This window comes from Notolepis coatsorum (assembly GCF_963971535.1).
Source record: "Notolepis coatsorum genome assembly, chromosome: 10".
In the NCBI taxonomy this organism is placed as follows: Eukaryota; Metazoa; Chordata; class Actinopteri; order Aulopiformes; family Paralepididae; genus Notolepis; species Notolepis coatsorum.
In genome coordinates, this window is record NC_140174.1 from 125,121,603 (window position 1) to 125,148,693 (window position 27,091).

General features: G+C 44.8%; 1 protein-coding gene across 1 annotated transcript; it reads right to left on the bottom strand.

The window, feature by feature from the left end:
• Positions 1 to 644: 644 nt before the first annotated feature.
• ccdc112 (coiled-coil domain containing 112) lies at positions 645 to 25,297 on the bottom strand. The gene is made up of 14 exons (XM_084323175.1): positions 25,247 to 25,297; positions 24,716 to 24,889; positions 24,101 to 24,222; positions 21,643 to 21,732; positions 20,127 to 20,202; positions 18,392 to 18,518; positions 15,249 to 15,368; positions 14,955 to 15,092; positions 12,564 to 12,673; positions 12,302 to 12,428; positions 11,721 to 11,888; positions 2,818 to 2,916; positions 981 to 1,102; positions 645 to 739 (listed from the first exon to the last, which is right to left on the bottom strand). Exons 2-14 carry the CDS (start codon positions 24,871 to 24,873, stop codon positions 709 to 711), a joined length of 1,488 nt encoding a protein of 495 aa, XP_084179301.1. The 5' UTR covers positions 24,874 to 24,889; positions 25,247 to 25,297; the 3' UTR covers positions 645 to 708.
• Between the last annotated feature and the right edge of the window lie 1,794 nt (positions 25,298 to 27,091).

The window sequence follows — 27,091 nt, forward strand, 5'->3', positions numbered from 1 at the left end:
GCAGACCTGAGAAAGACTTTCGTCTTGTTTCCATCAGGGTCCCCCATTTTCAATTCATCATATGACACACTAAGAGGTGGTTAGTGAGGGTTAGGGTTAGTTATGGATGGGGGCTGAGAGAAGGCAGTGGAGAAGAGACGGTCTTGAAAAACCTAAAAAGTCTCTAATGTCTTGGGGGAGATGATGATGATTTATTGCTAGGTTTTAGTGAGTTTTTCCTTACCTTCGCGTGGAGTGTTGCATTTATTTATTTAACATTTTTTTGGACTTTATGGTGTTCTTGTTTTGTTGTTGACTTACAGTATTGTGATGTTTTCTTCTTGACTTGTTTAAAGAAGACGTGTACGGCCCATGGGGACATTAACGTGTGTTGTCGGGCCTTACGAATCAATTTGATTTGATGATGATAATGAATAAGTCATTAGACTTGCAGTGGAAATCAAATTTGAAAGACAAATGTTGATACTTATAATGAATACAATTAAAAAGAACATGTTCATAAAGATTAAGTGCATTGACAAACAGAACAATCAAATCAAACAACTCAGAGACAAAGTTATTTATAAATAATGGCACAGTCTTTAATGCGTAGGTGTTTGAGGTACATCAAATTACCATTAAGAAATAATCATTAGTATAAAACAGCAAGCATTTTCCACGATCAGCTCCTTCTGAATACATCATCTTATTTGCTTCCAGTGTTGATGGTCATAGGCCTTGTCTCCAGCTAGGAACAGCCCTGCAACACGACAAAACAAAACACGGCAAATTGGTAGATTTCTTGTGGCGATCACGGTCCCAACAGATACTTCTTTTCTCTCCAAGCGCAGTCAGTAATGTGATAACTGTGCTTTTAAAGGGTTACATATTCAAGACATTTTCATAATCGGAAGTTCAGAACCTTCCAGTGTGTGTGTGTGTGTGTGTGCACCGGACTTTAAAACAAGGCTTTTTAAGTATCTGAAGTGAGGGACTCGGACCTGTGGAACATGTGCAGGACGGGCCCTCCTTCTCCTGTGGGGCCCGGGTGTTTGGTTCTCGCCTCCCATCCCTTCGTGGGCCGGGTCAGTCGGGACCGGTCCCGGGTGATGTTACCCTCCGCCTGGGTGGGACAGGGGGCAAGGGTCAGAGGTCATCACACACCAAGTTCAAGTTCAGTTGTGCTTTATTTGTCACATTATGAGGTACATGTACATTACAGTGAAATGCTTGGTTCTGTATGAAGATCTAATTTCTCATGATGACTTTGGTTTGATCCTGAAGGATCTAGAAGGTTTGATTTGATGATTTGTATTTGTCTCGAACATAGAAACATAAAACAAGTTTAAAAAACAAAAAAAGTAAATATTCAAAGACTATTTCTATACAATAAGTGTTCGAGAAAGAACAGGGGTAAGTATAAAAAAAAACGTATCAAGCCCTGCCTGCCCCTTCCTTACAATATTTTACATTATAATTTAATACAAATTTAAATAATATAACAAATAATGAAAAATAAAATAAAAGTAGTTTTTTTATATATCCAAATTAGAAGAAATATGTATTAGGCAGTCACATTACTGCTCAAGCTCCTCTCTCTTATATGTGTCCATAAGTGCTTGTTTATAGCTACCTTTAAATTGATTGATATTTTTGCTTAATTTTATACTCGCATCCAGACCATTGTGTCTATCCGTCTATGTCTTTGATTTGTCCCAGACATCTGCACTTCATATGATATTTATCATCTGCACTTCATATGATATTTATCATCTGTACTTCATGTGTGATATTTATCATCTGCACTTCATATGTGATATTTATCATCTGTACTTCGTGTGATATTTATCATCTGCACTTCATACGTGATATTTATCATCTGCACTTCATATGATATTTATCATATGTACTTCATATGTGATATTTATCATCTGTACTTCATACGTGATATTTATCATCTGCACTTCATATGATATTTATCATATGTACTTCATATGTGATATTTATCATCTGTACTTCACATGTGATATTTATCATCTGTACTTCATATGTGATATTTATCATCTGTACTTCATATGTGATATTTATCATCTGTACTTCATATGTGATATTTATCATCTGTACTTCACATGTGATATTTATCATCTGTACTTCACATGTGATATTTATCATCTGTACTTCATATGTGATATTTATCATCTGTACTTCATATGCAGTGGTGCAGTGGTGGTCCCATGCGGTACCACGCCATCCCACCACTTTTCTGAGCAGAAGTACGCGCAGTCACGCACAGTAATTTCCTATACAAATTTCCTAAAAAACACGCACGGTAATTTCCTATACAAACATCTTTCCTACTATTTATGCATAATACTCATTCTAATCATAATGCTGGTCGGAGCTGTTCTGTGCGCACACGAGGGAACATTTATGTGCATGCGTGCACGTGGCGTCATCCCCACCATCCCACCACTTCTGATATTACCACTGCACCCCTGTTCATATGTGATATTTATCATCTGCACTTCATATGTGATAATTATCATCTGCACTTCATATGTGATAATTATCATCTGCACTTCATATGTGATAATTATCATCTGCACTTCATATGTGATATTTATCATCTGCACTTCATACGTGATATTTATCATCTGCACTTCATGTGATATTTATCTGTATCTGTAGTGTGATAGTAAAGGGTTAACCTTCTGCAGTGTGGTAGTGAAAGGGTTTACCCTTTGTCGTGTGCCAATGAAAGAGTTACCCTTCTGTGTATCGTCGCAGTGAAAGGGTTAACCGTTTGGTAGTGCGTCAGTGAAAGGGTTAAACCCTCACCTTCTCCTTCATTTTAGCAGCGAGTCTCTCCCGTCTCTCAGTCTCCTCCTGCTCCCGCTGCTGGCTCTCCTTGACCTTTGTCACCACCTTGTGGAGGTCCTGCAGAACAGCAGCAGCAGTATTGATTGATTGATTGAAAAGTTTATTAACAGATTGCAGAATGGGTACAGTACAGTACAGCTCAATACATACAATTGTTAAGGGGATGCAGACCAGAGAAAGACTTTCGTCTTGTTTACATCAGGGTCCCCCATTTTCAATTCATCATAACATATATGACATACATGACATGCAGATAGACAGTACTGCTACATCTATACATTTATGACATATCAGATTTGCAAATACAGTACTGTTTGTGATACAAAAGTGTCCAGAAAAAGAGTGTATTGTAGTGACTGTACATAATTCACACGGAACTCGTTGGGAATGGTAGTTCCCCCCGGACGATTTATAGGGTGGCACTTCCGGCCACCGGCATTCTTATTTTACTGTCGATACGACTACGTCGATTTGTTGTTACGCTGATGAATAAAGAAATTGAGTTTAGCTTCGAGACACCGCCTCCGACTCCTTCTTCTCAGCGCTACACTGGTGACCCTGACATTAGTCTCGAGGAAGTTTCCGAGACGGAGAATACGGCGAACATGGCAAACAACGCTGGTTTTCTCAGACTGCCTGAGTTTTGGGAGCAGTCGGCGGCCGCGTGGTTCGCCCAGGCGGAGGCGCAATTCGCCCTACGGGGAATCGTGGAGGACGCCGCTCGATACTTCCACGTCGTCTCGAGTCTGAACAACACTACGGCGGCGAGGACGGTAGGCTTCATTACCGCTCCGCCGGCCCGGGATAGATATGAGGCGTTTAAGACGCACCTGCTCAGGATTTTTGAGTTGTCGCCGTCTGAGCGGGCCCGACGTTTGTTGGATATACGTGGCTTGGGAGACAGCAAGCCGTCGGCTCATATGGAAATGATGCTGAATCTACTGGGCGCCGAGCAGCCGAACTTTTTATTTAAAGAGCTGTTCCTCAGACACATGCCTCCACGGGTACAGACGGCGCTGGCCAATACAAACATTGTGGATCCCCGTGCTCTGGCGGAGGAGGCAGATCGGTTCTACCTGGCCACGCAGCACTTAGCCCCAGAGGTGCTGGCCCCGACACGGGCGCACATGCCCAGAGGGGGAGGGGCGAAGATGGAGAGGGGCGCCGCGGCCGACGGCAATAATGACACAGGCCTGTGTTATTTCCATGCACGCTTCGGCGCGAAAGCAACGAAGTGCCGCCCGCCTTGTACTTTTGTCAGGGCGGGAAACGCCAACACCTGCGCCCAGTAGCGGCCGTGAGCGCAGGTACGTCGAACAGGCTACTCTTCATTAAGGACACACTCTCTGGTCGAGAATTCCTCTGCGACACCGGGGCACAGAGGAGCGTCCTACCGGCGACGGTGGTAGACACCGCCGGCGGGGGGGGGGGTCCGCGACTGACGACCGCCAACGGTAACCCGATCCGCACCTACGGCACGAGGACCGTGGAGTTGTGTTTCGGGGGACAGCGGTTCACGTGGGAGTTTGTCACGGCCGACGTCTCGTTCCCACTACTCGGGGCGGATTTCCTCTGCGCACATGGGCTCCTCGTGGACGTGAGGCACGGCCGCCTGGTAGACGCCCAGACGTACGCTTCCTTGACTTGTGTGCGCAATGAAGTGGTATACAGCGGGCTGGCCAGCTCGCTCGCAGAAGGTGACGTGTACCAACGCCTACTGCGGGAGTTTCCCGGCTTGACACAGCCTACGTTCTCGGCCGCGACCACCAAACACGGGGTCGAGCATCACATAGAGACTCAAGGAGCTCCCGTGTACGCTAGGGCCCGCCGGCTCAACCCTGACAGACTAGCAGTCGCTAGGTCAGAGTTCGCCAACATGGAGAAGTTGGGGATTGTCCGACGCTCGGACAGCCCCTGGGCCTCGCCGCTGCACATCGTGCCCAAACCGGACGGGGGATGGAGACCGTGCGGGGACTACAGACGCCTCAACGACGCTACCACGCCAGACCGCTACCCGGTCCCCCACATCCAGGACTTCTCGGGGCACCTGGCGGGTAAGCTGTTCTTTTCGAAGGTAGACCTGGTACGCGGTTACCACCAAGTGCCGGTACACCCCTTGGACGTCCCGAAGACGGCGGTGGTAACACCCTTCGGTCTATTTGAGTTCCTACGGATGCCGTTCGGACTGAAGAACGCGGCACAGTCTTTCCAGAGGCTAATGGACTCGACGCTCAGAGACATGCCGTTTATTTTTGTCTACCTGGACGACATCCTCGTCGCCAGCTCCTCGCCCGAGGAGCACCTTGAGCACCTACGATGCCTCTTTACGAGGCTGGGCCAAAACGGCCTAATCATCAACCCGGCTAAGTGTCAGTTCGGGTTGACCTCCATACGGTTCCTCGGACACCTCATCGACAGGAGGGGGGCCGCCCCCCTCCCGTCGAAAGTGGAGGCCGTTTCCGCTTTCCCACGACCCCCGACGGCCCGGGCGCTCAGGGAATTTCTCGGGATGGTGACGTTTTATCACCGGTTCATCCCCCGGGCGGCCCACACCATGCGGCCGCTTTACGAGGCGCTGAAGGGCAAGTCCCCCAACCAGCCGGTCGACTGGACGGCCGAGAGGACGACAGCCTTCGCGGCCACCAAGGCGGCCCTGGCGGGTGCAGCCATGTTGGCTCACCCGTCACCGGGGGCCCCGGTCGCCATTACCACCGACGCGTCAGACTACGCGGTGGGCGCAGTGCATGAGCAATACGTTGACGGCGCCTGGCAACCGCTGGCGTTTTTCAGCCGTCAACTGACCCCCAGGGAGCGCAAGTACAGCGCATTTGACAGAGAGCTCCTAGGTCTCTGGTTGGCGGTGCGCCATTTTCGTTTCATGCTGGAGGGCCGGGAGTTTACGGCCTTCGTCGACCACAAACCCCTCACGTTCTCCATGTCCAAGGTGGCTGAACCGTGGTCCGCGCGACAACAGCGCCAACTCTCGTACATTTCCGAGTACACGACAGACATACGGCATATCGCCGGGAAAGCCAACGTGGTCGCAGACTGCCTATCCAGGGTCGTCATCGGAGCTGTGCAACTGGGCCTCGACTACGTCGCCATGGGCTCGGAACAGGCCTCCGACCACGACATCCAGGCCCTCAGGACAGCGGATACCAGTCTGCGCCTCAGAGACGTCGCGATTGGCGGCTCGGGCGCGTCCCTGCTCTGTGACCTCTCCACCGGGCAACCCCGGCCGCTGGTCCCTATAGGCTGGCGCAGGCGGGCTTTCGAGGCTGTGCACGACCTGTCTCACCCCGGTAGGAAGCCTTCGAGCAGGTTGGTGTCACAGAAGTTTGTGTGGCGGGGGCTCAAGAAAGACGTGAGGGCCTGGGTCGACGCGTGTGTGTCCTGCCAACGGGCTAAAGTGCACCGACATACCAAGGCCCCGCTTGTGACATTCGTGGTTCCCGAGAGGAGGTTCGACCACGTCAATGTTGACCTCGTGGGTCCGCTTCCTTCCTCTCACGGGTTTACCTACCTGTTCACTATGGTGGACAGGACCACCCGATGGCCGGAAGCCGTTCCCCTCGCCTCGACGTCTTCTTCCGACGTGGCCCGCGCCTTTATCAGCACGTGGATCGCACGTTTCGGGACCCCGTCTGACCTCTCCTCCGACCGGGGCTCGCAGTTCACCTCAGAGCTCTGGAACGCGGTCGCCAGCGGCCTGGGGGTTAAGCTGCACCGTACAACCGCGTACCACCCGCAGGCCAACGGGCTATGCGAACGTTTCCACCGGTCCATGAAGGCGGCGCTGCGCGCAGGCCTGACGGACGGCAACTGGGTGGATAAGCTGCCGTGGGTCATGCTCGGACTTAGGAGCGCCCCCAAGGAGGACCTGCAGGCCTCGTCCGCGGAACTGTTATACGGCCAGACATTGCGCGTCCCGGGGGATTTCATTCCGGACGCGACAACCCCTTGGTCCGCGGCCAGCCAGCGTTCCACCCTGCGAGAAGCGGCTCAGACCTTCGCCCCGATTCCCACGTCGCGGCATGGTACCCCCGTTTCCCGGGTGCCGCGCAGCCTGCACACGGCGGAGTATGTTTTTGTTCGCCACGATGCGCACCGGGGGCCCCTACGCCCCCCTTACGATGGCCCGTTTAGGGTCCTGCGACACGGTAACAAGGACCTCATGGTCGACATGGGCGGTAGGACGGAGACCGTGTCGATAGACAGGATCAAGCCCGCTCACATAGACGTTTCACAGCCTTTGGAGTTGGCCCTTCCCCCCCGCAGGGGTCGTCCGCCGTTGCCCCGGGTGCCACCGCCCACAGAGCCACCGGCGGCCTCACCGATGCCAGCGCCCCCGGGTGTCGGTGAGGGTACGGGCGCTTGCGACGCTTTCCCCTCTCCGCCCCCGGTTTTCCACGCTCGCCGAGGCCGTTTCGTGCCCCCGGGTGTCGTGGACGGCGCGGGCGCTTATGCCACTCCGCCCTCCCCGCCCCCGGCTTTCCGCACACGCAGGGGCCGGGCAATTGTTCCCCCACGCCGGGGGGATTTTGACTATGGGTGAATTCTGGGGGGGCTTGTGTAGTGACTGTACATAATTCACACGGAACTCGTTGGGAATGGTAGTTCCCCCCGGACGATTTATAGGGTGGCACTTCCGGCCACCGGCATTCTTATTTTACTGTCGATACGACTACGTCGATTTGTTGTTACGCTGATGAATAAAGAAATTGAGTTTAGCTTCGAGACACCGCCTCCGACTCCTTCTTCTCAGCGCTACAGTATATACATTTGGCGTAGAAACTGTACATTGGAGGAGGTTGGGTGGGGTGGGGTGAGGGCTGTACATTGGAGGTGGGGGGGGGGGGGGGGGTTGGGTAGGGGACACAACACATTTTACACTGTACATTGGAATGCTGACAACGCCTTACTTGGTCATTTAATGTACAACTAGGTTAGGACATTTGTAGGGGCCAGTTTCGAATTGCAGTCTCACGTAGGTGTTTTTTGAGTGTTTTTGAAAGTGGGTAGTGATTCACATTCCATTACAGCTTTAGGTAGGGCGTTCCACATTGATGTGGCATAATTGCGAAACGTGTTTAGTCCCTTGTTTGAGCCGAATCTGGGTTTTACATGATTTGTGGAGCTCCCTCTGGTGTTGTGATCGTGGTATTCACTGACCTTTGGGAAGTATTTTGACATGTACATGGGTACCTTGGTTGCGTAGTGTATCTTGTAGACCAGGCCCATTGCAAGTTGCTGTACTCTGTCGTCTACTCTAAGCCATCCTAGGTTGTCAAAGTGGGCAGGGGTGAGGTGGGTTCTAGGAGTCAGGTCAAGCAGTAGTCTGACTAGCTTGTTTTGAGATGTTTGTAATTTGTTTTTTAGTGCCTTTGAGGTGCTTTGGTACCATGAGGTGCAAGCATAGTCGTAGTACCCTTGAATGAGTGCTCCTGCTAGAGTCTTCAGGGTATTCTTGTTTACCAGAGAGGAGATCCGGTACAAGAATCGCGTTCGTTGGTTGACTTTTTTTATTACATTGGATGCCATTTTGTCACAGGAAAGATTAGCCTCTAGGATGGAACCCAGGTAGGTAATTTCATCTTTCCTTGTGATAATATTGTCACCCACTGTAACCAAGAAGCCGTCGGTCTTGCTGAGTTTGTTATTTGAACCGAAGAGAATGGACTCTGTTTTGCCCATGTGTAATGATAGTTTGTTGTCGGCGAGCCATATGCAGATTTTGCCTAGTTCCGAGCTGAGGGCTTATTCAACCTGTAACTTGTTCTTGTCAGAGACCAGCAGGGCTGAGTCGTCCGCAAACAGGAACAAGTTGCAGTCACAAGCTGACGACATGTAATTTGCATAAATTAGGAATAGTAGCGGTCCTAGTATGCTTCCTTGTGGAACACCACAGCTCACTGTGAGGGGGGGGGATAGGGTACCGTTTACCTCCACCATCTGTTCCCTCCCCTCCAGGTAGGATTGTATCCAGCTCACTGATAAACTATCAAAACCAATTGCTTTTAGCTTGTCAATCAGAATGGTGTGATTGACAGTGTCGAAGGCCTTTTGTAGGTCCAGCATGACCATGCCGCAGTATTAGCCCGTGTCCACCTCTTGTTTGATGTGGTCGTTCAAGTAGAGAAGGCATGTGTCAGTGGAGTGGGATGTTCTGAAGCCAGATTGGAATTCGTAGATTCGATTTTTTTCCGCGAGGTACTTTTCGATCTGTTCGTATACTATTTTTTCCATGACTTTCGAGATGGATGTAAGGATAGAAACAGGGCGGTAGTTGCCCGGGTCTAATTTGCTGCCCTTTTTGTGCAGGGGCGTTACTCTCGCAATTTTGAAGTCCTTGGGGACGTGTCCCTGTTTTATGGAGAGGTTTATTATGTGTGTGATGACTGGGGTGATGGCTGCTGCTGAGTCTCTGAGGAATTTGGAGGGGATGTTGTCATGGCCAGTGGCCTTGTTTGGTTGGAGGGCGCTCAGTTTTTTGAGTACCTCATCTGTAGTTATAATAATGGTAAATGGCTGCATTTATATAGCAGCTTTTATCCAAAGCGCTTTACAATTTTGTTCCTCACATTTGACCCATTCACTCACACACAAAGGCAACCATGGGGGAGGGGAGGTACGGGTACGGGCAGGGTAATAGTATAAAGACATAGGCAATCAAATTAGATCTGAATATAAAAATGTGAATGGTAAATGGACTGCATTTATATAGCGCTTTTTATCCAACGCGTTTTACAACATAATGCCTCACATTCACCCGTTCACTCACACATTCACACCCGAGAAAAATAAACAAAGGTGCAGATGAGTATCTGTATACCCTATCGGTTATATTATACGTTACAATAAATATAGGCAATAAATCATTTGAATCTGTATATGTATACTATAATATATACTATGAGTAAGAGTAAAGGTAAACAGTATACACAAGGTGACTGTGTCCCAGGTCCTAAGCTTCAGCCTGGAGTTTGGAACGGCCAAGAGGAGCTGGTCAGAGGACCTGAGGGACCTTAGAGGAACATAGGGTTCCAGGAGGTCTGAGAGGTAACCCGGTGCCAAGCCGTTCAAACATTTAAAAACAAACAGTAAAACCTTAAAATCAATCCTAAAACGCACAGGAAGCCAGTGGAGGGCAGCCAGCACAGGGGAAATGTGCTCCCTCTTTCGCGTTCCCGTCAGCAGACAGGCAGCAGCGTTTTGCACCAACTGCAAACGAGAGAGGGAGGCCTGACTGACGCCCACGTACAGGGCATTACAGTAATCAAGGCGAGAGGTCATAAAAGCATGGTAACCGTTTCAAAAACGGACCGGGATAAAAAAGGTTTGACCTTGGACAGCCTCCTAAGCTGGAAAAAGCTCCTTCCCACCACAGTATTGATCTGCTTGTCCAGCTTTAGGTCACAATCGAATTTCACCCCTAGGTTGGTGACTGTTGGCTTCACAAAAAGCCCAAGAGGGCCCAGATCACCAGGAGGAGGCACATGACCATTGCTGGGACCAAACACCATGACCTCTGTTTTACTGTCATTGAGACAAAGACAGTTTGATGCCAGCCATGCCTTAACATCATCAAGGCATGCTAGTAGTGGTTTTACCGGGTTGGTAGTGTTTCTTTTTAATGGCATGTAATTCTGGCTGTCATCTGCGTAGCAGTGAAAGGAGACGCCATGCTTTCGGAGTATAGGCCCTAAGGGGAGCAGGTACAACACAAATAAAATTGGCCCGAGAATTGAGCCTTGGGGAACCCCGCAGGGGAGAGGTGCTGTGGAGGATACAGCGTCGCCCAGGCTAACACAAAAACTTCTCTCAGACAAATATGATCTAAAAAACTCCAGGGCTTGGCCTTTAATGCCAACCCAGTGCTCCAAACTCCACTCCACTGTGTCGAAGGCAGCAGTGAGATCTAAAAGTACGAGAATAAGGGAGTCACCAGAGTCAGTGGCGAGAAGGATATCATTAAAAACTCTTAAAAGTGCAGTCTCTGTACTGTGCAGTGCTCTAAAACCAGATTGGAAGACCTCCAGAATGCCATGTGTGTCAAGGAAAGACATTAATTGTAGAGTATAGGACCCAAAGTACAGGTTATCTGTCAATTAGTTACTTGACAAATGCATTAAAAGGTGCTGTAAGTGGTATGTTTTTGTTTAAATAAGTGTTAAATAGCTCTACATTCCGACAGCCTGTTATAGAGTGTCTGGTCAGTAACATGAGTCCCAGTCCATCCACTCTGCAGTAAACACTAAATACATTTTCTGGTATCCCGTTCCCACTTTATCCAATCAGGAGAGATAACACTAATATATATATATATATATATATATATATATATATATATTATTATCTTTTTTTCTTACTTATTTCAAGAAATCTTGCCAAGCAAAATTAGCTTCCTGCACTGGCAGATTATTGTACTTGTTTCAAGCACATTATTTGCTTATTGCTTATGGCGAATGACTTGTCCGGCCATTTTTGCAGTGTGGAGTTCTCTCTCCTGATTGGATAAAGTGGGAACGAAAATGTTACTGACCAAACACTTTATATCGTGATGGCTGCTGGAATGTAGAGCTATTATTTTAACAAGAAATACCACATTTATATACCACATCACCTTTAACTAACTAACTAACTAACTAACTAACTAACTAACTAACTAATGCATTTGTTAGATAACCAACTAAATTGTCTAACTAACTAGTTAGGTAAAGTATTTGTTATTTAGAAATAACTTACACACTAACTCACTAACTAGCTAGTAAGTAATAAAATGTGTTATATATATACACAGTAAACACATACATGAAGAACTAGCCTATATACAGAGGGAATGGCCCTCCTGGCCACCATACCCTTTCTTGGAAGCGTTTGATGCCCACTGCTGCCTCCCTCCGCCTCTCCTCGGTGTCTCTCTGCTCCTCCTCCCTCCTCTTTCTCTCCTGCTCCTCCTGCTCCTCCCTCCTGAGACGCAGCTGCTCCTCCAGCGTCAGCTTCACCTCCACCTGGCGCCTCCGCACCTCCTGAAACACAGTCACAGTAACAGGGCTGTCCAGCTTCCTTCGTTGTGCCCATTTCACCGCCTGCCCTGAATCCATTCCCCTTTACGTGAAGTGAACACACGTGGACCTTGTTGTGAATCTAAATGCCCCATGCACTTTATTATTCACACTCAAAAGTGGTTATGAATCTAGTACATTCATAACCGTTCCAATAACATGTCACGTGGGACCCCTTCTGCCTTCTAAGACGCGACACACCCTGGTCGATACCTGAGATACACCCACGCCATCTACAGCTGAACATTCAGGCTGCTCTTGAGGAAGTTGCTTAAATTGTTACATACATATATATATATATATAGACACACAAAGTAGACACAAATGCACACAGACACAATGCACACACACTCACACAGACACACACACACCCCCACCTTCGCTTGTCTCCTCTGGTGTACCTCCTCAGCCAGTCTCTTCTCCTCCTCCAGCTCCTCCCTCCTCCTCCTATGTTCTCTCCATTCCCCCAGGCGCTGTGCAGCCTCGCTCCTCTCCTCTTCAGCTCTACAGGAAGACGGAACACAATTATATTCTCTATTCTCCTCACGCTACTCTGTAGCCCGGCTAACTGCTCCAGTTATTCTATTCCGTTCCATCCCCCCGACCCACCACCTCCTGGTTCTATTCCCCCCGACCCACCTGTGTTGCTGGCCCTCCCTCCCCCTCCTCCGCTCCTCCTCCACCTCCTCCTGGCTGTGTATCCTGGCCTGGCGCTCCTTCTGCCTCCTGCTCTTCCACCGCTGGATGGCCTGGAGATCGAGACGACGAGAGAAAGATGGTGAATTGATCATGAGATGATATATGTTGCTACAGTTGATCCTAATGACATTGATAATTTTTTTTGTTTTAGCTGATCTTTTTGTTTTAGCTGATCTTTTTGTTTTAGCTGATCTTTTTTGTTTTAGCTGATCTTTTTTGTTTTAGCTGATATTTTTTTATTATTTTTTAAGTTTTTAATTTTTACTCTGGTGTTTAATTTTCTGTGAATATTGTTTGTATTATGTACTGTTTACATTTTGTACAATCATCGTTTATGTAAATGAGGGAAACCTCAGAAGCTTACGATTTTAAATAAAGGTTAAACATTACTGGAGTTAAACATTACAGGAGGTAAACATTACAGGAGTTAAACATTACAGGAGTTAAACATTACAAGAGTTAAACATTACAGGAGTTAAACATTACTGGAGTTAAACATTACAGGAGTTAAACATTACTGGAGTTAAACATTACAGGAGTTAAACATTACAGGAGGTAAACATTACAGGAGTTAAACATTACTGGAGTTAAACATTACAGGAGGTAAACATTACAGGAGTTAAACATTACTGGAGTTAAACATTACTGGAGTTAAACATTACAGGAGGTAAACATTACAGGAGTTAAACATTACAGGAGTTAAACATTACAAGAGTTAAACATTACAGGAGTTAAACATTACTGGAGTTAAACATTACTGGAGTTAAACATTACAGGAGGTAAACATTACAGGAGTTAAACATTACAGGAGTTAAACATTACTGGAGTTAAACATTACAGGAGTTAAACATTACAGGAGTTAAACATTACAGGAGTTAAACATTACTGGAGTTAAACATTACAGGAGTTAAACATTACGGGAGTTAAACGTTACTGGAGTTAAACATTACAGGAGTTAAACATTACAGGAGGTAAACATTACAGGAGTTAAACATTACTGGAGTTAAACATTACAGGAGGTAAACATTACAGGAGTTAAACGTTACTGGAGTTAAACGTTACTGGAGTTAAACGTTACTGGAGTTAAACATTACTGGAGTTAAACATTACAGGAGGTAAACATTACAGGAGTTAAACATTACAGGAGTTAAACATTACTGGAGTTAAACATTACAGGAGTTAAACATTACAGGAGTTAAACATTACAGGAGTTAAACATTACTGGAGTTAAACATTACAGGAGGTAAACATTACAGGAGTTAAACATTACAGGAGTTAAACATTACTGGAGTTAAACATTACAGGAGTTAAACATTACAGGAGTTAAACATTACAGGAGTTAAACATTACTGGAGTTAAACATTACAGGAGTTAAACATTACAGGAGTTAAACATTACTGGAGTTAAACATTACAGGAGTTAAACATTACAGGAGTTAAACGTTACTGGAGTTAAACATTACTGGAGTTAAACATTACTGGAGGTAAACATTACTAGGTAAAAAAAAATGTAGTGGGCTTCATGCAGGGGTGCGTTGCTGTTTCAAAGCTGGTTGCACGGTGTATTAATGACGCTATGTGCACGCACGCTCCCACGCATGCGCATGAATGTACCCTTGCATACACACAGAATAAAGACAATGCCTAATTGCCTCTAAGAATGGAATGTAACACATTTCATTCACAAGTTTTGTGTGAATGTATCCGAGGATGTATTTGAACACACCTGACGACCTGCGTTATTGTTATGCAAAGTAGCCAGGTGGGTACTTAGCGAGTTGGCGCATCAGTCGAGTGCAGCGCATTCCTGTGTGCACGCACGTGCTTCTGCTCACAGAGCCGGTTGCACGCCATGAGCAACGCACCCCTGGCTTCATGGGCCCTTGGTCCTTGGAAATAATGGACTGCAAACTTAACAATCAAACAATTAATTAACAATTAACAAACAATCAACAATAATATATCATATACTGCACTGTATAATTGTCAGATAGGTTGTCATACCTTGTTATGGTTACCGTAAACAAATGAGACCATTGCTGAAATAATTGGTAGCGTAATTCTCATTTCCCATAAACACTGTTACTTCCTGTTGCAAGGGAAACGTTTTCATTGGTTCACGCCCCCATGACCATGACGTCGTTTTGTTGATAAAGTTGATACACTTTTAGTTTGGACAGGCCTCCTTTGAGCCACGAAGCCGATTGCACACAATATAAACACTAACAGTCGTGTCAATTCTCATTTCATTCTCATCTATTTGATCGTGATTTTGCGGTAATCCTGCCGAGGTGTAGACACTGAACGGTGACGTGTGGGGGCTTTGTTTTACCTCCCTCTTCAGGTCCTGCAGGTGGACGAGCTCCAGGTACCAGTCTTCATGTCGCTCTATCTCCTCGAGGCTTCTGCTGGGAAGATACAGCTTGGCCTCTCTCCTGTACGCTGCTCGCCCACCGTGTTTAGTCCATACCTACAGTATACACCAAGACACAGCGTTTAGTCCACACCTTTATACCAAGACAGCTCCCCACCTTTATACCAAGACAGGATATTAGCTTTGGCTAAACTTCAGATCAAACATGTAGAACCATATATATTTGTATGGTATAAATACTTCTCTGCTCACATTGAGGAAGGCCTGGTGGTCGTACTGGTCCCAGCCTCCGTCCGGACCTCCGGTCCTCTGCAGGAAGGACTCCAGGGCGCTCACCTCTGAGGGGACTTCCACATCCGGAGGTCTGGCCGCCTGGAAGAGACACATCACAGAGGACTGAGGATGAAGGTGCTGTGTGGGTCAGAGGACTGAGGATGAAGGTGCTGTGTGGGTCAGAGGACTGAGGATGAAGGTGCCGTGTGGGTCAGAGGACTGAGGATGAAGGTGTCCTGTGTGGGTCAGAGGACTGAGGATGAAGGTGCCGTGTGGGTCAGAGGACTGAGGATGAAGGTGCCGTGTGGGTCAGAGAGCAGGTCGACTTGACCCAGAACCAGAACCGTTTAGCTGGGTTTCTCTGCTATGTCATGGCAGAGGATGTGCATGGGGGCAGAAAATAACATACACGTGGTACAGGTAGAGTTGTTGTGCAGTAATTAAGCAATATCACCGCTGTTATACTGAATATATAAACATATAACTGATGTGTAAGTGATTGCTAGTACTGATTGCATAATGTGTAAGTGATTGCTAGTACTGATTGCATAATGTGTAAGTGATTGCTAGTACTGATTGCATAATGTGTAAGTGATTGATTGCTAGTCCTGGCTGTGTCTGCACTCATTAATGTTGGTAAAGAATACCATCTATAGCTACAGTTAAAGGGACAACAAGACCATATATAGCTACAGTTAAAGGGACAACAAGACCATCTATAGCTACAGTTAAAGGGACAACAAGACCATCTATAGCTACAGTTAAAGGGACAACAAGACCATCTATAGCTACAGTTAAAGGGACAACAAGACCATCTATAGCTACAGTTAAAGGGACAACAAGACCATCTATAGCTACAGTTAAAGGGACAACAAGACCATCTATAGCTACAGTTAAAGGGACAACAAGACCATCTATAGCTACAGTTAAAGGGACAACAAGACCATCTACAGCTACAGTTAAAGGGACAACAAGACCATCTATAGCTACAGTTAAAGGGACAACAAGACCATCTATAGCTACAGTTAAAGGGACAACAAGACCATATATAGCTACAGTTAAAGGGACAACAAGACCATCTACAGCTACAGTTAAAGGGACAACAAGACCATATATAGCTACAGTTAAAGGGACAACAAGACCATATATAGCTACAGTTAAAGGGACAACAAAACCATCTACAGCTACAGTTAAAGGGACAACAAGACCATATATAGCTACAGTTAAAGGGACAACAAGACCATCTATAGCTACAGTTAAAGGGACAACAAGACCATCTATAGCTACAGTTAAAGGGACAACAAGACCATCTATAGCTACAGTTAAAGGGACAACAAGACCATCTATAGCTACAGTTAAAGGGACAACAAGACCATCTATAGCTACAGTTAAAGGGACAACAAGACCATATATAGCTACAGTTAAAGGGACAACAAGACCATCTATAGCTACAGTTAAAGGGACAACAAGACCATCTATAGCTACAGTTAAAGGGACAACAAGACCATCTATAGCTACAGTTAAAGGGACAACAAGACCATCTACAGCTACAGTTAAAGGGACAACAAGACCATCTATAGCTACAGTTAAAGGGACAACAAGACCATCTATAGCTACAGTTAAAGGGACAACAAGACCATCTATAGCTACAGTTAAAGGGACAACAAGACCATCTACAGCTACAGTTAAAGGGACAACAAGACCATCTACAGCTACAGTTAAAGGGACAACAAGACCATCTACAGCTACAGTTAAAGGGACAACAAGACCATCTATAGCTACAGTTAAAGGGACAACAAGACCATCTATAGCTACAGTTAAAGGGACAACAAGACCATATATAGCTACAGTTAAAGGGACAACAAGACCATCTATAGCTACAGTTAAAGGGACAACAAGACCATCTATAGCTACAGTTAAAGGGACAACAAGACCATCTATAGCTACAGTTAAAGGGACAACAAGACCATATATAGCTACAGTTAAAGGGACAACAAGACCATCTATAGCTACAGTTAAAGGGACAACAAGACCATCTATTGCTACAGTTAAAGGGACAACAAGACCATCTATAGCTACAGTTAAAGGGACAACAAGACCATCTATAGCTACAGTTAAAGGGACAACAAGACCATATATAGCTACAGTTAAAGGGACAACAAGACCATATATAGCTACAGTTAAAGGGACAACAAGACCATCTATAGCTACAGTTAAAGGGACAACGAAGTTGGATTATTTTACTGGATCAAGTGTGAAATGACCGTGAAAGTATTTCATTCCACGTAAAATTAACATGGTTTTGAGTCTACGCGGTTTTCATTATAAACGATTGAATATCTTACTAGCGCTACAAGCTCAAACACCCTACAACCACCACTATTGTCGCGTCCACAAGCTCCCCCGGCAAAACACCCGCAAGGACAAAGGCACACAAAGAGGAGAACCACCCCAAATCGGGCACTCATGCCGGCCAACAAGCGACCTGCGTCTATGCCTTCTACATCGGGCATTCATGCTGGCTACCAGGCTAAGCTGCGTTAGCTTCTAACGGTGTACACAATATGTACAACGACACAATGATAAGCTGTGTTAGCTTCTAACGGTGTACACAATATGTACAATGACACAATGATTTACATTATTATTATGGTAACGTGGTTGTGGCTTTTACAAATAGTGGTTAGCTTTAGAGATGGATGGCTATGATCACGGAGCAATAGTGCTGTTAGGTGAAACAGATAGAGCTTCATTCATCACTCGGCTAGTAGTAGCAGGCGTAAGCGGGGTAAGGGGGGCGTGCCAGCGTAGGGTCACATGGGCTTAGTGGCCAATCAGGCCAACCCCGGAAATCAAATCCGTTGCGGAAGTGGTACACGCTGCCTGGCCAGCAATTGCAACCCATCCCCCACTCAACAGATATTTCTGCTGTTAACCCTTTCACTACCACACTATCGAAGGTTAACCGTCTGTAGTGTGATAGTAAAGGGTTAACCTTCTGCAGTGTGGTAGTGAAAGGGTTAACCTACTGTCGTGTGGTAGTGAAAGGGTGGTAGTGTGGTAGTGAAAGGGTTAACTCGGTGTGAGAAGTCAGAGAGGAGGATGTGGGGCGACAGACAGACCTTCACTGTGGAAGCGGGCATCACTCTGGGCTCTGATCGGACCACCAGGGACCAGTTCTCCATCTTCTTCTCCAACGCGCTCATCTCCTGAACGCACGTCCTCTCCTCCTTTAACAGCTCCTCGAAGCTGAGGGGAGACATTAGGAGAGCAGCCGTTCAGTGTTCTCATCAGGTCACACCCACGGTCAACACTGACTCCAGGTCAGCCGTTCAGTGTTCTCATCAGGTCACACCCACGGTCAACACTGACTCCAGGTCAGCCGTTCAGTGTTCTCATCAGGTCACACCCACGGTCAACACTGACTCCAGGTCAGCCGTTCAGTGTTCTCATCAGGTCACAGCCACGGTCAACACTGACTCCAGGTCAGCCGTTCAGTGTTCTCATCAGGTCACAGCCACGGTCAACACTGACTCCAGGTCAGCCGTTCAGTGTTCTCATCAGGTCACAGCCACGGTCAACACTGACTCCAGGTCAGCCGTTCAGTGTTCTCATCAGGTCACAGCCACGGTCAACACTGACCCCAGGTCAGCCGTTCAGTGTTCTCATCAGGTTACAGCCACGGTCAACACTGACCCCAGGTCAGCCGTTCAGTGTTCTCATCAGGTCACAGCCACGGTCAACACTGACCCCAGGTCAGCCGTTCAGTGTTCTCATCAGGTCACACACACAGTCAACACTGACTCCAGGTCAGCCGTTCACAGTGTTCTCATCAAGTCACAGCCACGGTCAACACTGACCCCAGGTCAGCCGTTCAGTGTTCTTCTCATCAGGTCACACCCTAACTAACCTTACTATCATGCACTTGTCCTAATAAACTAACCTACACTGTAGCACTCAACACTTTGATGAACATTGTTGCTCAGCTGATAAGAGTTGTGCCCTTCCTGATGACTTGTCGTACAGAACTTGTAAGTCGCTTTGGATAAAAGCGTCAGCTAAATGACTAAATGTCAAATGTAAATAAATGCCTAGTACTACTACACAAGTCTTATATATGCCCAGTACAACTACAAAAGTATTATATATAGAGTCTGCACCTCAGTAGCATTTTGTGAGGCCAAATACATTTAGTTGAGTCAAGTTTGGGACTGATTTCTTCAAGGTCTGAGTATGAAACAAAGAGATGCTCATTGTAACTGCAGGCGTGTCATAGTGTAATTCAAGTTAAGCTTCAGTGTGAGGTCATAGTAGTACCGGTTAGAACAGGCTAGAACGTTCTGGAAGGTTGTGATGTCATAGCAGTGATGTCATAGCAGAACCTTCCAGACCTCCTCTCACACAATGTATAAATAGAGAGAAGTTACAAGGGTCGACCGCTCACTTCTCCCCAACCATCAGCAGAGTAACACCGAGACCAGAGTCCCTCATTTCCTCTTGTATTGCATGCAGTCAACAAGGTACGTTTGGGGCCGTAATGCGCTTGTAGTTAAGTTCAGTGGGTTAACAACCAACCTTGCAAAGACCGATAATATGTATGTATGTTGTTATGGTTTGATCAGTGATTTATTGTATTTCATGTATGTTTTCACAGTTTTACGGTTCGGAATAAAGATGTTCTCTTCGAACGGAAATAAAGCCAATCAGTAAAGATCAAAAACGGGTTGAGTCATCATTGCAGCAGAGGCCGTTACACTCATAGTTGTCCTTTGTTGCTACAGTTTTGAACCATTTCAAGTAGGAACAACTCCTATGTTGTATCAGCCATCTACCACTGCATTAAGTGTGACCGTTTACCGTAAGCGCTGGTCCTCCTTGAAGGTGTTGATCGAGTTTTCTACCTCCGTCATTATCTCCTTCAGCTTCTCTATCACTGAAAACACAAGTGGAAGCACCAGGCGCTGTATGAAACCATTTATTTACATTTATCTTTAATCAAAGTCAAGTGAATTAATGCCAGTCCTAGTGCTTCAGACAGGCCCACCACAAAATAAGTTTCCCAAACTAACACAGTACCATAAAAACACTTCTTGTGTTGCATTTTTACTGCAGGCAGGAAGAAAGACTGTCAGGTTTTAAACTGTGTGGGGGACCCAGGCCTGGAACTGCGCCCTGAGAGGGAGGTTTGCCCCGAGAGGAAGGTTTGAAGGGTCAAAGTGGGTATCAAACAGGAAGGAAGACTGTCAGGCTTTAAACTGTGGGTATCAAACCGGAAAGACTGTCAGGCTTTAAACTGTGTGGGTATCAAACCGGAAAGACTGTCAGGCTTTAAACTGTGGGTATCAAACCGGAAAGACTGTCAGGTTTTAAACTGTGTGGGTATCAAACTGGAAAGACCGTCAGGTTTTAAACTGTGTGGGTATCAAACAGGAAAGACTGTCAGGTTTTAAACTGTGTGGGTATCAAACAGGAAAGACCGTCAGGTTTTAAACTGTGTGGGTATCAAACAGGAAAGACCGTCAGGTTTTAAACTGTGTGGGTATCAAACAGGAAAGACTGTCAGGTTTTAAACTGTGTGGGTATCAAACAGGAAAGACTGTCAGGTTTTAAACTGTGTGGGTATCAAACAGGAAAGACTGTCAGGTTTTAAACTGTGTGGGTATCAAACAGGAAGAAAGACTGTCAGGTTTTAAACTGTGTGGGTATCAAACAGGAAAGACTGTCAGGTTTTAAACTGTGTGGGTATCAAACAGGAAAGACTGTCAGGTTTTAAACTGTGCAGGTATCAAACAGGAAGAAAGACTGTCAGGTTTTAAACTGTGTGGGTATCAAACAGGAAGAAAGACTGTCAGGTTTTAAACTGTGTGGGTATCAAACAGGAAGAAAGACTGTCAGGTTTTAAACTGTGGGTATCAAACAGGAAAGACTGTCAGGTTTTAAACTGTGTGGGTATCAAACAGGAAAGACTGTCAGGTTTTAAACTGTGTGGGTATCAAACAGGAAAGACTGTCAGGTTTTAAACAGTTTAAACAGTCATTCAGAACCTACTGCACTATTACATAATTTTGCTGCTCTTTTATTACTGTCCATTTTTAAATGGTCTATTATTATGTGTGACGATCAGCTTGTGAATGAAGAACTGATTTAGTTTATATGTCTTACCTTGACTTTGTCTATTTTGATGCCTGTCTTTATTTTACTGCTGTGAAGCACTTTGAGCTGCAATTCTTGTATGAAAGGTGCTATACAAATAAAGTGTATTATTATTATTATTATTATTATTATTATTATTTGCACAGCCCTTTCCACTACTTGATACAGTATCTTAATACAAATAGTAGCGCTGGCCTGCCACCACAAACAGTAACCTCACAGTCAGGACTGGGCTTCACATCCAGGAGCTGTCTCTGAAATTTCTTCAATCCACTGTGGACATTCCCCAACTGCCTCTGAAGATTCATCTCTGATGGAAGAAAGATGACAAAGATATGCAGAATGCTATGAGGTGATCAAGGATGGACAGGGATACTTACTTAGACAATGTTTCAAGCTATTAAGACTATTCCACATGTCACAAGAAAGAAAAGAACCATTGGGGTGACAAACTATATAAATCCATGTTGTGTTTTCAGATTAACAATACTTTCAAACCTAATTAATCTTAAATTGGAGTGTTTTATAGCAGTCTGACTTTGACTGCTCACCATTACCCCGTATTTTAGTCTAACGGGATTCCTGAGAAATTTTACTTCCAAGAGCATTTTTGGGTAAGAGTTGGAAACCAAACTTTTTTGCATACTTCGGGTAAGCTGAATCCAATAAACCTGGTTCCCAAGTCAAAACTTTTTTTTACCTTCTAATTTGCGTAACAAATGGCCACCCAAATTTTCCATTTTCTCCAATAACTCTGTAACCAGGAAAGCAGAAATTACAAAGAAAGTGTCTATACCTATGTTTTGAGGGTCAAATAATGTGATTTAAGAAATTTTTAAGTAATCAGTGGTAATCCTACTCTTAAAATATATAGATTAGCAGCCGCCATTACAGAAAAATATTTGTACTTATCTTTTACATTTATATTGTAACCATTTCTGCTTTCCTGATTACAGAGTTATTGGAGAAAATTGGAAATTTGGTGGCCATTTTGTTAAGCAAATTAGAAGGTAAAAAACTACTTTTCACTTGGGAACCATGTTTATTGGATTCAGATTACCAGAGTCTGGTTCCCAGCTTTTAGGTAGAGCCACAGGGCCTTTTTTCTGAAATCCCGCTAGACTATTTAAAAAATGGTGTGTGCAGATGTGTATAAAGTGTCAGCCTAGTCAAAGTCAACATTAGCCTGGTGAATGAATGAATGAATGAAAACTTTATTTAACAGATTGCAGAATGGGTACAATACAGTACGGCTCAATACACACAATTGTTAAGGGGATGAAGACCTGAGAAAGACGTTTGTCTTGTTTACATCAGGGTCCCCCATTTTCAATTCATATAGACATTTATGACATACAAAACATACATGGCATTTATGGCATAGGGACATATAGGTATTTAGTACTGATACATTTGTGACATAAACGGTATTCAAATATACAGTACTGTTACCCCTAGATCCTGACAAGAGTATATACATATGATGGGGAGGGGACTGTACATTAGGAGGGGGTGGGTGGGTGGGAGAGAAATATACATACAGCGGGGAGGAGACTGTCTATTAGGAGGTGGTGGGGGTTTTGGGCATTTACGGTGGGCGGTGGCCAGTTTTGAATTGCAGCCTCCCGTAGGTGCTCTAAGAGCGGTTTTGAATGTGGGTAGGGATTCACATTCCTTTACAGCTTTGGGTAGGGCGTTCCACATTGATGTGGCATAATTGCGAAACGTGTTTAGTCCCTTGTTTGAGCCGAATCTGGGTTTAACATGATTTGTTGAGCTTCCTCTGGTGTAGTGGTTGTGGTATTCACTGACCTTTGGGAAGTATTTTGACATGTACATGGGTACCTTAGTCGTATAGTGTATCTTGTAGACCAGGCCCATTGCAAGTTGCTGTACTCTGTCGTCTACTCTAAGCCATCCTAGGTTGTCAAAGTGGGCAGGGGTGAGGTGGGTTCTGGGGGTAAGGTCAAGTAGTAGTCTGACCAGTTTGTTTTGTGATGTTTGTAATCTTGTTTTAAGCGCCTTTGAGGTGCTTTGGTACCATGAGGTGCAAGCATAGTCGTAGTACCCTTGAATGAGTGCTCCTGCCAGAGTCTTCGGGTATTCTTGTTTACCAGAGAGGAGATCCGGTACAAGAATCTAGTTCGTTGGTTGACTTTTTTTATTACATTGGATGCCAATGGTCCTTTAAAGACAGCAGAGGTGGTCTACTTTCGGAGGATTTATCACATTCATACTGCAAGTAACTTGGATTTCATAAATATACACAATTACACAAACTTACATCCTACTGGCATTTGACCACTGCTGTAAGTATGTGGTTGGGAGAAGGCCATATGATCTGGCTGCGTCGTGCACTTGGCGTCAGCTGCCAGCCAGTGTGCATACTTGCCTATATGTGCGTGTGCCAGTATGGCAGTGAGGCTACTCAGAGTTGAGCAGTGTTGTCAAGGGTTCAATTATAGATAACTAATAAATATATTATTTTTGCATTTAGCATTTTTAGATTATATATTAGATTAGATTTAGATTATGGGGTTATTAGATTATATATTGCATATATTTAGCATTTAGCTTTTTTTTAGATTATATATTAGATTATATATTGTAACTATATTTATTGTAGGGCAAATATCAGTTACGATATTACATTAACATCACTATGAAAAAAGACCCACTGTCAGCATGTCTTTCTTCCTGCAGTGTCTTCTCATACTGGTCCAGGTCTCCCAGCCCATGTGTCCATCCATTCTTCCTGCACGGAGCGCCCAGTGGTCTCTCCTTCTCTAGTTTCTCAACCCTGCCACAAAAGAGACGACGACAGAAATGTACAATGTACTGATTGAGGAAAATGTTACTCTCAAGGAAAAACGATTTCTCTGAATGATTTCAGAAACGCGTACTACAGGAACACACCTCGTAATAATATTATTTGCATTACTAAATACTATTAAAATGTTGATTGATTGATTGATTGAAAACTTTATTAACAGATTGTAGAATGGGTACAATACAGTACGGCTCGATACAAACAATTGGGGATGCAGACCAGAGAAAGACTTTCGCCTTGTTTACATCAGGGTCCCCCATTTTCAATTCATCATGACATTTATGACATAGGGACATACATGACATACAGGTATATAGTACTGTTACATTTGTGACATATACGATATGCAAATATACAGTACTGTTACCCAGAGATCCTAACAGAAAATATACATATAATGAAGGGAGACTGTACATTAGGAGGGGGTGGGGGGGTTGGCCATTTACGGGGGCCATGTACTTACTGTCTCCTCAACCTTTCGCCTTCCCTGACAAACTCTGCTCTCTTCATCTGGGCACTAGTGGCAGCCCTCTCCTCCAGGCTCAGCACCGAGGCGTGGAGCCGTGCAGAAGTCCTCTTCGTCCCGCTGCTCAGATCCATCCAGACGGGATGCACCTCCATGGAAGACTCTCTGTTGCTACAGCAACCAAAGGAGCAGTTAGCATCTGGCTAATGATACAGTCGCTAACGTTTGCATGTCATTCTATATGAATGAATGAATGAAAACTTTATATTGCAGAATGAGTACGATACAGTACAGCTCAATACACACAATTGTTAAGGGGATGCAGACCAGAGAAAGACTTTCGTCTTGTTTACATCAGGGTCCCCCATTTTCAATTCGCTATATCGCTTATATCGTTGATTCTTTCTACAAAACAGTGCGACTGAAATAAAGATTTAAACTCCTCTGTAACCAGTTTATTTAGCCAATTAGTAGCCAATAAATATCTATTATTTCAATGAGCGTTAAAATCGGCTACACAGTTTTTACCTGGTGTTGTTTGTCAGGTTGTGTGTGCTTCACGGCAGCAGCCATGTTTCCATGTTTCGCCGAATAAACTAAACTTTATTCAACACCCGGTTCCTTCTTGTAGTTACTAGTTTACACCGGCAGGGGGAGCAGTGACTAAAGATACGGACACTAGGCAGGCAGACAGACGCGCGGCTAGATCAGACGGCCCGGAAGATTTTTTTTATATTTATTTAAATTGTGTAGGCAGTGGGAGTGGTTAAGATTAAGGATAGATTTATAAACTACTTTTAAGCTTAAAATTGTGCTTACAATTATTTGCATCTTGGCCTAAAAACAGACAACCTCCAATAATCAACAGCAATTCATTATGAATTGAAAATGGGGGACCCTGATGTAAACAAGACGAAAGTCTTTCTCTGGTCTGCACCCCCTTAACAATTGTGTGTATTGAGCCGTACTGTATTGTACCCATTCTGCAATCTGTTAATAAAGGTTTTCAATCAATCAATCAATCAATCAATCAATCAACAGCATCAACCAACCAGAGTGCTACAGAACAACAGTACTGACACTGGAAACGAGGTTACACTAAAGGCTACTAGGGCTGCGAGAAGAGTTATGGTGGTACGAGAAATCAGAAAGAAAGAAACAGTTCAGGCCTAAAGTAGGCTACTAAATTCATCATAACCTGGAGATTATGCATGTATATAAATCTACCTACCTATAGTATACTTACCCATATATTACCTACCCATATCTGCATATCCCTGTTCACTTACCTGTATACATACATACCTGTATATATTATATATCTGTATATATCCCATACCTACTCTTACTAGTTATACCATTGGTCAGTATGGCTTACCACCTAGTATATTATACCTGTATCACTGTACATAATTATACTACATACATCTGTTTAGCATATTACCCAGTAGCTTGTTCTATTACATTTACATTTAGTCATTTAGCTGACGCTTTTATCCAAAGCGGCTTACAAGTTTTGTAAAACAAGACAGCAGGAAGCAATGTTCATCAAAGTGTTGAGTGCTACAGTGTAGGTTAGCTTATTAGGACAAGTGAAAGGTGCATGACAGTAAGGTTAGTTAGTTAGGGTTAGAGTTTTTTTTTCTAATTTTTTCTTCTTCATATATATCACATTTAAACACTTGTACATTGTATATTGTTAATTAATGCATGTGACTGCTACATTTGCATTCTGGTTGGATGCCAAACTTCTTTTCGTTGTACTGTACTTGTGCTGTGCAATGACAACACATTTGAGTCTAATCTAATCAAATTTTATAGGCTACCGTCTCTATGGCTTTTTTATGGAGCTGCCAGTCAAAGTCCCCAGAGAGAGAGAGAGAGAGAGCGAGACTATGAATAGAAATGTGAATCCATTATTGAGTGCAGAGATTCGGGATGGTCTCTTCTGTCCCATTGGAGAGACAGAGTTGTCTTCGCAACATAAATAGCAACCGTTCCCTAAATGTGGAAGTGTTACAATCTCCTCTCCTCTGCCTCCACTCCGGGACTCGGTTTAGTTTGATAAACGAGACATGCATATTAACATTCAACTGGTTGGCAAAACAGGTTAGGAACACATGCTGTTGGAAGGCAGGGGGCTTTCATTTGAGGTACTAACTACTGGGTCGGAACACCAGGCATGTTTTTTTTATTGTCTATTCTAGTAGAATATTAGGCAGAATCTTGTGATTTTCAGTGAAAGAAAAAGACACACATGTGCTTTAAAACTGACCTATGGCTTCACTTGTGTGTGTGTGTGTGTGTGTGTGTGTGTGTGTGTGTGTGTGTGTGTGTGTGTGTGTGTGTGTGTGTGTGTGTGAGTGCGTGCGA

Bases quoted from the DNA above. Each gene is read 5' to 3' on its own strand.
- ccdc112 (XM_084323175.1), bottom strand. From the start codon at position 24,873: ATGGAGGTGCATCCCGTCTGGATGGATCTGAGCAGCGGGACGAAGAGG. The intron at 24,223-24,715 runs GTAAGTACATGG...CTTTTGTGGCAG, and splicing joins GGCGAAAGGTTGAGGAGACA to GGTTGAGAAACTAGAGAAGG. The intron at 15,093-15,248 runs GTGAGCAGAGAA...TGTATACTGTAG, and splicing joins ACCACCAGGCCTTCCTCAAT to GTATGGACTAAACACGGTGG.